Source organism: Rattus norvegicus, chromosome 1 (assembly GCF_036323735.1).
Source record: "Rattus norvegicus strain BN/NHsdMcwi chromosome 1, GRCr8, whole genome shotgun sequence".
In the NCBI taxonomy this organism is placed as follows: Eukaryota; Metazoa; Chordata; class Mammalia; order Rodentia; family Muridae; genus Rattus; species Rattus norvegicus.
In genome coordinates, this window is record NC_086019.1 from 17920965 (window position 1) to 17934903 (window position 13939).

At 41.2% G+C, this 13939-nt stretch overlaps 1 protein-coding gene across 8 annotated transcripts in view; it reads left to right on the forward strand.

Moving 5' to 3' along the window:
- The window catches only part of Hbs1l (HBS1-like translational GTPase), a 77513-nt gene that overhangs the window by 8826 nt on the left and 54748 nt on the right, over positions 1–13939 (forward strand). For 3 of the 8 annotated variants that reach the window (XM_063285773.1, XM_039106903.2, NM_001011934.1), the window contains exons 3-4: positions 424–537; positions 3324–3518. In XM_063285773.1, coding sequence (XP_063141843.1) covers positions 424–537; positions 3324–3518 — 309 coding nt within the window. The other 5 variants (XM_063285777.1, XM_039106909.2, XM_039106912.2 and 2 more) reach the window with 4 other exon arrangements.

The following is a 13939-nucleotide window of genomic DNA, read 5'->3' on the forward strand; positions in this document are numbered from 1 at the left end:
CCTGGTATTTTCCTGTTTCTCTCTTTAGAGCCTTTAGACAGGATTTCTCACTGGGCTGGAAACTTGCTGTTTAGGCTAGGCCACTGGCCGGCTAGCTGCTGGACTTTGTCCCTGTAGCATAGGGATACAGGCATGTGTAGCCTGTCGCTTTTCTCCGTGGGTCCTGGGTATTCCCAGCTGATTTACTGTGGTTGCAGAACAAGCACTCTACGCCCCAAGGCAGCTTCTTAGCCACAGGGTTTTTAATTTTTAGCTTTTTTGTTTTCAGTACTGAGAGGCAAACCTCTAGGACCTTGCATATACTAGGGAAGCACTTTACCAGTGAGCTATAACCACATCTCCTTTATCTTCGCTTGTGTTAGGAAAAACTAAGAAAATATTGGGAATTGGCTATATTACAGCATTTTTCATTTTCTATTCTAGCTGCTCAGTTCATTTACTCACGACGTGACAACCCTGAAGAAGAATATGGTTATGAAGATCTGAAAGAGTCTTCTAATTCTCTTTTGAATCACCAATTAAGTGAAATCGACCAAGGTATGGCTTTTTAAAAAATAGCATGTCTTCATTGGCTGAAGTGATTAATCACTGAGTAAGAATTTGTAAATTTTATGGAAGTTCTTCATGGTAATGTTTATAGACATTAATAATAAAAGCACATCCATTTTATTTGCTGTATTTTTGAGAGTCTGTTTAATTGTGTGTCAAGAAATCGATTCCATCGAGCACCGCAGCTACTCAGTCACAGGGCTGTGGACTGTGAGTTTCTCTTCCTCTTACCCTTTTTATGGAGGAGAGCGTCCAATGATTGGTTAGAAGAACATGGAAAGAATTAGCGCTCGTGAGCTTTCATGGGGCAGATGATGAAATGACAAGAGCATGGCTTGCAGGAGGTCTACGGAAGAAAGCACTGAAGAGCAGAGTAGCAGGCTGCCGCTGCTCTGCTGCCTGCCTGACAGGAACTTCCCGGAGATCCAGGAAGCAGCAGCAGCGGCCGACTGCTTGTTTCAGCCCTTAAACATTTGAAAAGGGCTGACTGTGTTTTGGCTTCCTTTTACAAGTATATTTCTCATTGCCACTGCTTCAGTGTCACCCAAGCCACAGACTGAAGGAGCACTGAGCTGGCCAGGGGCATGCGTGGTGCTGTCTGTGGGAAGGAGGGGGGGGGCTGAGATGCTCACTCTTCCCTTGGGGTGGATTCCTCTCTGTTCATGTTTCTAACTTGTGAGTTCATGATCCATCTGGAAGTAGGGAGCGAGGGTGAGTCTGTAAGCTGATCTTTGAATAAAACAGCAACTGCTGGGCTGGGAGACGGCTCAGTGCTTAAGAGCACTTGCTGCTCTTCTAGGAGACCTGGGGCCTGCTCTCAGTACCCACATGGTGCCTCACATGCACCCATCAACCCAGTTCTCTCTTCTGCCTCTGTGCCACCAGGCCTGGACTTGGTGCACGCAGGCACGCATGTACGTACGTACGTACGTACATACATACATACATACATACATACATACATTACAGGCAAAACACTCATCACATACAAAGTTTATAAATAAATTAATATACTTTTAATGCCAGGTGCTAACAAAATCAGGATAAATGGAAAGAAGACAAAAGTATATAAAATTAGAGATTAGGAACAATAAAGACATAAGAAATTAAATTTTTTTTGGTAGACTCACTTGACCATCTGGTGGAATGCCGAGCTGGTCTGTGCGCTCTGCAGTTCTCTTTGTACTCTCTTCGTTTTTTTTTTTTTTTTTTTTTTTTTCTTTTCTTTTTTTTTTTTTTTTTCCCGGAGCTGGGGACCGAACCCAGGGCTTTGCGATTGCTAGGCAAGCGCTCTACCACTGAGCTAAATCCCCAACCCCCTCTTTGTACTCTCAGCAGAGTCTTGAGGGCTAAGACGGTAGAAGTCTGCTACAAGTCTGCTACGCCTGCTTCCTGGTTGGTAGTTAGGGACTTACAAAAGTCCAGTCATGTCTGAGAAGGAAGGCTGGTTCTCCGGCCGGGCATGCGGCTGTCTGTATACAGTCATGTATTTACCAGGTGCTTTGCTGGCACTGTACCAACACCCTGAACATGATTGGCTTACCCGTCAGTCTTATTGCATAGGGACACAAGTAGGATATGGATCAGTTAGACCAGTCTACCCAGATGGTCTCCACTTTTTACCCATTACCACAGTTGCTCTTTATGAGTGGTTAGGGATGTAGATCCTGTAGGATCTTAGAGACTTTCATGCTCTCTCTGCTGACTGCTGACTTCCAGTTTCAGTGGTTCATGTATTAATCCACCACATTGCTTCCCTAGTCACGGGGAAGCCGCACACCTTTTAAAGCAAACCTTACACAGATAGAAAGCAGACTTGTGCTGGTGTTTAAGGAGATTCTTGTAACAATCAAAACTGCAGTTAGGCGTGTAATGCAGCATTTACACAGGGAGTCTGGACAGGAGACGCCTCCTAGTAGATGTTGGGCACAGCAGCCTCTGGGGTGCATGAAGACTGCGTTCCAAGGTGTCTGGCATACAGAGTTCCTGTGAGGATGGGTATGATCAGTGTGGAACAGCCACATGCTGCAGTGTGCAAATGTGTGTTCGTTCTATTCGTAAGCCCTAGGTTCTTAGCTCTTAAGGTTATGAAAACTCAGATGAGTGTAATACTGACTTTATATTATAAGAATACTGAAAATCTTTAAACATTGCAATCTCAGGATTAAATATAGTTTTAAAAATGAGTGTTCCCTTCTGTCTTAGTTTTATGGACTTCATTATTTTATGCTAAATTGTTTTGATAACTTTATGTTGGCTGTGGAGAGCTCATTAGTTTGAAAAAAACCCTTAAAAGTAGTAATTTATAATACGTAAGAGATATAGTTAGTGATTAACTGGGTTCACCAAGTTCAGAGTAGTTCACAGTCCCTTTCCCTTTTGAGGCATACTAAAAGTATTGTGCTTGGGAGTAAACTGTTCTGTAGGAACAGTGCTGCTCTTACCCTCTGAACCGTCTCTCCAGCTCCGTCCACTGGTATTTTTAAAGCAAAAGGCAGTATTGCTCTGGAGACATAGAACATCGTCTTGTATTGAGAACGGGCATTGTTATGTACATGTTGTCTGTATTTTCCAGGTGTTATTCAGAAACATTGATTTCTTCACTAAGGAGACTTATGGAGACAGGTGCATAGTAGAAAAATGTAACTGTTATAACTTCTACCAAAGAGAAGGAAGGTTTGAGTATTCTAGTGTTTCAGATTCTCAAATGTGACGATGTAGAGCTCTTTCAAGACACTGCATAGTTCAGCTTTCTGCTCTGTTGTGTGTTCTAGCTCGCCTTTATTCATGCCTTGATCACATGAGAGAGGTACTGGGGGACGCCGTGCCTGATGACATACTGACTGAGGCAATTCTGAAACATAAGTTTGATGTGCAGAAGGCGTTGTCGGTGGTTCTGGAACAAGATGGTGTGCAGACTTTGAAGGAGAAGAGTGAGCGAGCAGTGTGTGCAGGACAGCCTTCAAAAGGTATGCCTTCACCTGCTCTGTCTGCCTCCTGGGGTGCCCAGACGCTGGGCTTGGCTCACGTTGGTCAGCTGCTAGCTTGCAGCCTTATGATTTTATGTGCACGAGTGTTTGCCTGCACCCGTGTGTAATGCTGCAGGAGGTCAGAAGAGGCTGTGCAGGCCCTGGGACTGGAGGGAAGGACGGTTGTGAGCGTGCTGCTGGGAACCAGACCCTGACTGTCTGCCAGAGTAGAGGGATTAATGCTCTTAACCACTGAGCCGCCTCTTCAACTTGAGCACTATGTTCCCTTCCTGTTAAAGTGTATGCATAACACTAGCACAAAGACAATAAAGTCAGATAAAAGAAATCCTTTTCCTTCTTGTTAGTTTCTTACTGAACTATTGCATTTAAAAATCCTAGTGAGACGAGATACAAATGAGAACCTAGCTATTAATGTTAAAATATTCCTCTGTTTATAGCGTTCGTGGATGATTGTAATTTCATGTTATTTAAGTATCATTAGCTAATATTAAATACTGGAATTGTACTTGTCACATTTTCATTTTTAGCTTTCATTTTTAGCTAACGTAAGAAAATGGTAGATCTTTAATGCTAAAATTACAGGGTTTGGGGTATAGAGTTTTGTGGACTTGGAGAATTGTGGTGCACATGTATTAATTGTTATGATTCCTGTTAGTGGGAGCGTGATCGTTTGTTAACGGTATTGATGTCCTTTAATCTTTGGATTAGACGTCTGCAAAATTGCCTAGCCTACTTCTTTGAAATCAGTATTTTTCTGGTGGGGGGAGGGGGCTGAAACATGTACTTTGAATTGACCATGATGATAATGCCTTCCGTATTAATAATGTGCCCTTAGAACACAAAAAGGTAATCCTGATAATTTTACTGTGATAGACCTTCACATTCATGAACTTTGATTCAGTAAATTCATGACAATTAGAACCTTGGTACTTACCGTTACATACACAGTGAACAGAGTAAGAAGGCCACGCCAGGTTGTTAGGGGTAGTAATTTTGTTTTGTTTTCCTCATGGTCCCTATTACTAAATAAGGAACAAGTATCATTTTATTTAGATCATGATCAATAGAAGCACTTAGTAATTAAATGCCTCATTTCATGTTTCCTTTTGGTTGCTGTGACTGTCTCCTGCAAATGTCAACTCATGCATCTGAATATTAATGGCTCCTGTAAGGTAAGGAGTCTTATTTTCTTCCTTTGAAGTTTCACCCAAAACTGTGCAGCCTTCTTATGCTCAGTCAGACAGTCGCTTGGGTAGCAGTAGCACAACTTGTGACTGTTGTAGCTCAGTGGCAGGGTATGGATCCCATAGCTCTTCCCTTGAGCCACGTCACTATTTACTTCACAGCAGAGAGAAACCTGTCAGACCCCAAAGGGAAAAGGAACTAGGATCATGTAAGTTAACGAAAGAACTGGCTCTAGCTCACCTGATCCGTGACGCGCCACGGGATTCCTGTGCAGGCCAGTCGTCGGCCAGGCTGCCGCCCTCACACAGTGGGCACAGTGGGCTCCTTAGGAGTCTGGATGCTGCTGTGATGGGAGCTGCTGCATCTGTGTGTGCGCCTGGAGAGGACTTTACCCTCAAAGGAATACCAGACTTAGAGTCCCTAATGAGGGGGGACACCGCAGCTAGTGGTCCTGTGGGTGTTCAGAGCAGCTCGCTACCTGATTTGCAAAGCATTCCAGTGCAGCTCGGCTTGGGAAGCTTAAATAATCCATTGCACATGTGTAGCCCAGTGGAAAAGAATCCCAGGATAAACACTGAAGTTGAGCAAAGTGCCACGAATAACATCGTAAAGAATAACAGTTTACCATTTTCCCAGCATCAAAGTCCATCCCTAGCTGAACTGTTTGAGCAACACAGAGAAAACAGCCCTGGCCAGTGCTTTACTTTGTCTGACCTGTGTAACCAGTCATCTGCCAGCTTGGGCTCCCTTTCCCTGTCACAACTGGCCAGCCGCTCTCAGTCTGCTAACGGAGTGTCAGAATTAACAGGGTCTCTGTCATCTTTGGCATTTTGTAAAACTGCTCCCACGAGAGACCTGGAGAATTTATCCCTTTCTGATTTGATTGCAAAAACGATTGAACTAGACAATTCTCAGATTAAGAAAGATTCCTTTGAGCTTAGTTTATCTGAAATGAGGAGTCCTGAAGTTGATTCAAATATTGATCTTAGTGTCTTGATAAAAACTCCAGAGTTTGTCCCAAAGCCTGTAGTTGACCCATCAGTTGCTTTAACACCAGACACTAAAGTTCTGAGTTCTAAGTTAGGGAAACCTTGCAATCCTACTCAGGGTAGTAAGAAAGCCAAAAGAGCCTGCCTTGCCAGGGAAGCTCCTCTCTCTCTGCCGTGGACCAAGGCCCTTGCTGCTAGGCCTTCAGCCTTCGCCTCAACGCTGTGTCTTCGTTACCCACTGAGAAGCTGCAAGAGGCGCACTCTTGAGCTCTACAAGACGTTCCTTTATAGCAGACAAGTTCAAGATGTATCGGACAAGGAAATAAGTCCTCTTGTGGCAATAACGCCGTTTGACTTCAAATCGGCGTCTCCCGATGACATTGTCAAAGCTAATCAAAAGAGAGCATTTACTAGAGAATAGGAACAGAAGGAAAACTTGGCTACTGTTGTAAGCTTTTTATCTCAATGTAAAGTTTTTGTAGGATCATTTTATATTATGGGATTCAAATTGTGATTTTTATTAAAATTGTCTTAAGTTCATTATAACAACTTAAGGATTTTTGCACTGAGAATTTTTTTTAACGATGTCTTGGAGTAGTGACTTCATTTAAGTTGCTAGCTCATAAGAGTGTATGTTTACAATGCATATGGAAAACACGATATTGTGACTTGGACCTCAGATATTTCATTTGATATCCAACTTTCTTAAGTTTTCTCTATGAAATATTTTTGTCTTTTTTTCTTAAATGAAAGTCATCTCCTTGGATTGTCACAGTTTGAAGACTGTCCTGAGGACATGTGGCATAGCTGAGGCAAGCTTATATTTTCAGCTAGTATTGAATCATTCCTTGTTTATTATTTTATTTAGGTGACCACTAAAACTTTCCTACTAGACAAACGTAAAGTTCTTGATTTTTGCAAGTACTATGAAATCTGGTTAGGTGAATTTTTGATGATGTAATGAAAATCTTTGAAGGGACCATGTATATACTGGAATTGGATTAACATATAATTATTTTTATACATTATATATTTTATAGGTTTTAAGGCATCCTCTTTAAAAATAAACATATAGAACGTATTTGGAAGTATGTTTGCATGTTATTTAAATAGTTTTACCAGCTCTCTGACAGTTGCTGTAGAGTGAGTAATGAGATGTGGATCCTTTCCATTTTGTTCCTGATGGCTGTGTGCCCAGCAGTCCCAGAGTTCCACAGTGGCCACGCCCTGAGTGTGCTTATGGTCAGCGGAGTAAAGGCACTTCCACAACATGGGTAGCTAGAATTGGGAGTCACCAGAGAATGTTTTCTAAACATAGTCACTGGTACTGCTTTTCAAGACTGGCTGAGGAGGTTTCTGTGGAAGGCCCTTGGGAATGTATTTTCTAGATGATACTTACGTGATACATATGTCTGCTTTTCCTGGAGGATTGTGGCATAAAAATTTTAATGCCAAATATATTAGACCAAGTTAATTTCTAATAATCAGTGATATCAAGGACAAGTTATTTCTTTTTAAGTATTGACTAGCTGCCCACTAAGTGTTTTTTTTCCCTGTCAGCTGCTTCACTATTCTTTGATGTGTGTGTGTGTGTGTGTGTGTGTATTCAGATTGATTTTTTTAATAGTTTCAGCTGTACGTGATACTGCCATATTCAGTATTTTACTGAGCCACAATACAAGTCCCATAATATGTTTGTAAGTGAATATTTCATAAATGTTTAGGAGATTATAAAAACCACAACATGCATTTTAGGACTAGCATTAAAGTTTGGGTTATCCTTAGCTACTGTCTTTGATTTTCTAGTCTTTACCTCTTGCAGTTTAGTAGCCCAATGGTTTAGACGATTTACCAACTAGATTTATGTGCAGATTTATGTGAGAGTTTGTAATGTGGAATTCCTCCTCATAGCTTAAGCTCTATGTGATTCTCTTTCCACAGAAAGCCAGGTATTCATACTTGATCCATACTGAAGAGCATGAAAGTATTATTCACCCTTTGTCACGGAGAAGAGAAACAGTGCTTTGTGAGCTACACTTAGTTAGGTGGGCTGTGTGCCCTTGTTGGCTGAGGAACATCGAAACTACCACTTAGATTTTTTTTTTTTCTTGTGCAGAAAAGGTTCTTGTGTGTGTGTGTGTGTGTGTGTGTGTGTGTAATTACATTTACATGATATATAGGATACATGTATTTATATGTACATATATAACATTTCTTTTAAAAATTAACTTCCTAGCCTTCCTTCCTGTTTCTCTTGACTTGCTCCTGGTCTGTCTGTCTGGCTTACCAAGGTCTTGTCCCTCTGACTGGGAATGTCACAGTTTTTGAGTCTCAGAGTGAGGCTGAGAGTCTGCTGTCACCCTTACTGAGGTCCTTGGTGAAGAACAGGGTGTGTTCATGGGTAACAGGCCGTTGTATGTGTACAGTAAGTGTGCTGTGTACCAGCTGCTGCTGTCTGAGTAGCTCAGGGATGCTGACTGTGTTAGGTTTACTTTATTTCCGATTTCAAACATCCATGTTGACACACAAAGCCATCTTTGTGCTATGATCAAATGCCTCCATTTACATAGGAATACAATAAAATTAGTTCGTAGTGATGTAAAAGGTGTTCAGAATGATCCCTTTGGTTCTTTGTTCTCTTCGAGCTTTACAGGATCTGTTGTGCCTATGGGCATTTTGTCATTCTCCTTGTAAAGGACATGCTTCTCAGAATTGTCTAGAATCCCCAACCCTGTCAGTACAGAGCACTGATGTTGTGTCCTGCTTTCCCACCTGCATTTTCACCTGTGTGCCCTCTGCTTTGAACCGTCCTTTCTTTTACTCTTTCTCAAAGAAATAGGAATAGCTATTGTAGTTGATATTGGTAGGGGCTATCGTGATGACACCACGGAAGGGCTTTGACTATAAAAGGAAGCACTTCAGATAGTACAGTGCAGAGAAAAAGAACACATTTGTAAAATGGCTGCTGTCTTCTAGGTTGGCCTGGAACAACATGTATTTGGATCGTTACATAGTGAATACGAATTATGTATTGTCAACTTTTTATGTACACAAATGTATATATATATATGTATACATATATTTGTTTATAAAATGAGTTCTATAGTAGCTTAGAAATTGTTTTCTGTATTTTAATAATGGAATGTGTATAAGCAAAGATAATTGTGGATAGAATGGGAAGAGTCAATAGGAATTTCTATGATTGTTTCTTAAATATTTATACTTGTAATTATATAAGACTGTAATTGTATAACTAATTTTCAGACTGGAAACTTGTCACATTTTGAGTGTGTATATATACATTTTTATAAAAGCTACATTGAAAGAAATTACAATTCTGAGGTTTTCTTAAATATGAAAACTTTGTTTACTCATTAGAAGTTTCTAGAGAAATTTGGTACTTCAGAATGGTATTTTGATAATTTATCCAGAAAGTTCTACTCTTTTATCTTTCTATAGACAAATTAGATACAATCCACTTGGGTGTTGAAGAATTTCTTCCAATGTATTCATCATTTATAGTTTTCTCCACCATGGGATTGTGTGTGTGTGTGTGTGTGTGTGTGTGTGTGTGTGTGTGTGTGTGTGTGTGATTTAATAATTTATGCCTCATATAGAAACATAAGCATTCATACAGGTTACTGAATGTTGGTTTCTGAGGCAGTGGTGGGCGGAGAAAGACTTGAGTACACACTTCCTATCTTGCTGTGCATGACTTGTATTTTGCTGTTTAAGCAGAATGTTTCAGATGCAGGCTACACCGAAGTGAACAGCCTGAGGATTCTTCAAAGAGGAAGGTGGATATAGGCATCTCCTTACAAGTTGCAACACTTGTAACTCAAAAGTTGATCTCTTTCTGTTCCTCATCTGAACTGCTACTTCTTGCTTTTTTCCTATCTTTAGTATTAACCTCTTGCTTAGGTCAGAAACCCAGCATCACCTTTGACGCCTCTCTTCCTCACCTGCTACTTAATAATAGATTGCCACTCTTATGTCTAACGTAGGAGTGAGCATTTGTTTATAAGTGCATGTGTGCAGGTAACTAGTTCTTATTCTTTGGGTTAATTACATTGCATAAAGTGACTGAAATACTGAACCAGGATGTACTGAGACACTCTTTGTATGGGACATACATGATCATTGTGCATGATTACTGTAACCGATGAGCTACTGGTTGCGTGCATGCCAGCCACTCAGGTGTAGCTTGGTTTTACACATGCATCTGTTGCAGAGTGACTGCTTACTATGTGTCATTGTGTCTCATTATGTACGGCCTTGGCATTGAGCCCACAGGTGGTAGTTTAGCATAACACCTCTTCTGCTGTGCACCGTATCCACAGCGCTCCTCATGGTTGTCTGGTGCTCGGGACTGTAGGCATGTCAGCATTCTGCTTCTAAGAAGTCAAACAGAAAACCATGACACCAGATCAGCCATCAGAAGCACGTGTTTACATTATGAGAGCTGACACAAAAAAATACTGTTGCTGTGTATGGCCTTGCCTGGGAGTTTATTTGTTGATTACTCAAATTGTCCAATGTTCTGTGTAGGTCTCTAAGTGATGGCCACAGTGCCCTGAGAAATGTGATGTGGGAGTTACAAATGCATGTTAATGAACATTGGTATACCCAGGTTTTGGTCCATGAATCAAGGTGATTTGACACACATCGTGTGGCCCACTAGTTCCCATCTTTACTGTTCTCTTTAAAGCTGTTAGCTTTAGCAAGAACTGTAGAAACATTAAGGAGTTTCTCGATTGAGTGCATTTCCTCTTAAAATATTCCATATAGCAGACCCAGTGTAATTCTTCTGAGATGGTCATAGAATTTCTTCTTTTTGGCCTAATTGTTCAGCCTTTATTTTCTAAGTCTCTGTAGCTATGTGTTTACTTCATCCATTGTGCAGTTTCATGGCCACATGTCCTTGAGCTTCCTCTTCTCCCTTCCCTTCTCCTCTTGTACCTGGTTCCACTCTCTTCAGATTGGAGCCATTGTGTTTTCCCGTGTCCGAGGCTGGCTGTTTTCCTAGTCCCACCGCATAAGAGTTGTTAGTACATCTGCAGACACAAATAGTTTTTATTTCCACCTCACAGGAGGAACTCTTACTACTCCTGCAGACTTTTTCCCTTGCCTTTTCATATTTAAAATTATCCCTGTTCTTAGAAGTTTTAATTCTTTCCTTTTGTCTACTTTTTTTTTCTGTTTTAAGTTCAGCAAGTTTTAGCAATATGTGTGTGTGTATTTATCTATCAGCAGAATTATATGTGCATTTATAGGCTATAGAAATTAGTCCTTATAGTAATTGTTGTTCCTGATTCCTATTTTGCCGTTTCTTAAATTTTGGCTTAGTTTGGAGAGTCTTTCTTCTGTCACCCTCGTTGGCCCACCATTCACTGTGTAGCCCGTGCTGACTGTGGCTTGTACCGTCCTCCTCGCTGGCCCAGTTGCTGGGTTGACAAGGTGCGCACCACTGCTCTCAGCTCTTGGGTTATATTTTAGAATTTTCAGTTTTTAAATCAAGTTTGTAAGTCTTTTCAAGATACTTTGTTCGAAAGTTCTGATTCATTATATTAATTAATATGAAGTAATTTATTCTAATTCAGCCAGATTTTTAGCTTTATGTCTTTGATGAGTGACACTAAGTGCTAACATAATAAATTTGGTCTCCCCACCAACATCTTTACCTTTTATAGAAAGGTAGGTTTATTATTAGCCCTGTTAGGACATAAACTAAATTGTTCTTTATCTTGGGGCTCTACTAATACTTTTGAATTTCTTTTAGGTTTTAATATTTTTGCAGACTTTGTTTTTCTGAATTATTTTCAAGTAGCTTTCTTCCCCTCTTTAAGTTTAGAGAATGGATGTTTCGTGATTATAAAGTATCTTTGGAGTCAAGAAAACAGTTTCCATGGATACAGAAGGCTTTGATAGTGTATTAGTGTTCTCATAGGTTTTTAGTAGTAGTTTAGTGTGATGTGCAGCCCCTTGAATCCTGTCTGCCATGCTGGATTCTGTTTGCCATCGTTGTAAGATGCTATCCACACATAACATTAGTTTATATTGTTGGTTTAGAACTTGCTCTGAATCCAGGACTGGTTCAAACTTAGGATCCTCCTGCCTGAGCCTTCTCAGTGCTGGACTTACAGGTCTGTGCCACTATTTCCAGGTCTCAGCTATTTTATACGCATTGTCGGTTTGTGATTAGACCCCTTGTTGTGTTCTTTTTACTGAGTACTTCATCTTCTCTTTTTTCAGAACATCACAGACTAGTGTTTGAGTTATTAGTACGATTGTGACTTTTGTACCGTGTACTGTCATGGCTGATAGCAGGTTGGATCCCCCCCCCCTTGTTTGCTGGAGTGCCTTCCGTGTCTTCTGCTCTTGTGTGTTACTAGTCTAGTCCTTACTGACTTTGCTGCTGTGATGAGCCTGCTTAGCACCTTGGGGAGCATTTGGGCTCATTGTTTGGGGGTAAAGCCCATGAGGCCAGGAGCACAGGGTCAAGTTATAAAAGCCTGCTCCTGTCTCTGCGGGCCACTCTTTCATTGAGGCTGCACCTTGTGAAAGGAGCCCCATCACCAGCTGGGGACCGTCTGTTTACACAGAGGAGTCTGGGGTTATCTCAAGTCTACACAGCTGGGTAGTCTGAGTCTCCTCTTTGCCTAGGAGCTTTCCTCCTGATCTTTTTCTCTGTCCTGTTGACTTTGTCTTCCTTTTCACGTTTGAGTATGTTTGCTCTGTGTGTGGGCTGCCTGGTCCCTTGCTGAGGTCAGGGGAAGATCTGGAACAAGCCACCATGTGGGTGCTGGGGCTCAGACCTAGGTCCTCCAGAAGAGCAAACGTGTTCATTCACTGCGGAGACATTTCTCCAGCCCCCCTCTCTGTCCTTTAAGCTCTTCTCACTGTCGTTCTTTACTGCTGTCCACGTGCTAAATATACAAGTAGTTCTTGGGGGTTGGAGAGATGGCTCAGTGATTATAATCAAGTCACCAATGTACATAAAATGAAAATAAATTAGACTTAAGTATTTTCTTTTCTTATTTATATTCTGTATTCTTCATCTGCTGTTAAGTTTTCTATATTTTTTCTCAGAGGATCTCCCTGTAACCTCTGTTTTGGCCCATTTGAATACTTTTTATTTGAGGAAGAGGGAAATCTATTTAGCTTAAAAAATATATTTCATATTTTAAATTCCATATGTGTGTGGGGTTGTATGTATACATGAATACAGCTGCCCACAGGGGCCAGAAGATGGCATCAAAATCCCCTGGAGCTAAAGTGGTTTCTGCAGTGTGTGTGCTCACAACAGAGCTTGCGTCCATACAAGGGCAGGGCACTCTTACTGCTGAGCCTCTCTGCAGCTGCTGGAAGCTCACTTTCCGCAGCACCATTGAAGAGTGTCGGAGTGCAGGGCTGAACTCAGACCATCTTGTATTCTTGACCTTGCTATATTCTACTCTGGGTTCATGTTCAGCACGGTGTTATAAATATTTCATTTTCTTCCTTGGAGACGTAGCATAAACCCCTTACCTTTAATAGTAATTTGTGTAATTTCTAAAATAGTATATTAAATGTTATCTTTTTAATTTTGAGAGCTGTTAACATGTGTATTAAAACATGCTGGTAGAGAATATGCATAGCCTAAGAATGGGTTATCCATCCAGTTTGTAGGAGTGAGCTGTTAAAAGAGCATATGAGAGAAGATTTCGGTCAGGATAATCTGTCAGTTTTCTGACAGTTGTCCCATCTGGGGTGGCTCACACCTTCAATCACAGCACTCTGGAGGCCAGAGGCGGGCAGATCTCTGAATTCTAAGCCAGCCTGGTCTACATAGTGAGTTCCATCCAGGATAGTCAGGGCTATACATACAGGGACCTTGTTTCAAAAAAAAAAAAAAAAAAAAAAGCATGTATTGACAGTGGCTTTGTTTATTTATTATGCAGACCCCATGTAGTGTATCTGTAACAAGTGTGCCTGCCTAGACGGTGTTGTTTAAAAGTATCCTTAGCCCAGGGCTGAGTTGAGGTGTTTCCTATGAGCGTCGAGCTCCTGTCTGAGATCCCTTGCTTCTCCGTGTGCTCTGCTCCCTTAGATGTGGAGATGGGACGTGGGCTGTTGGTAGGAGCTGCAGCCTCTCCTCTCTCTCAGTGTCCTGTAAGTATCCTGTGATTGGTGGGAAGACTACTATACTGATGGGCTAAGATGAGGAGTCTGACTACTTCTCAGTTT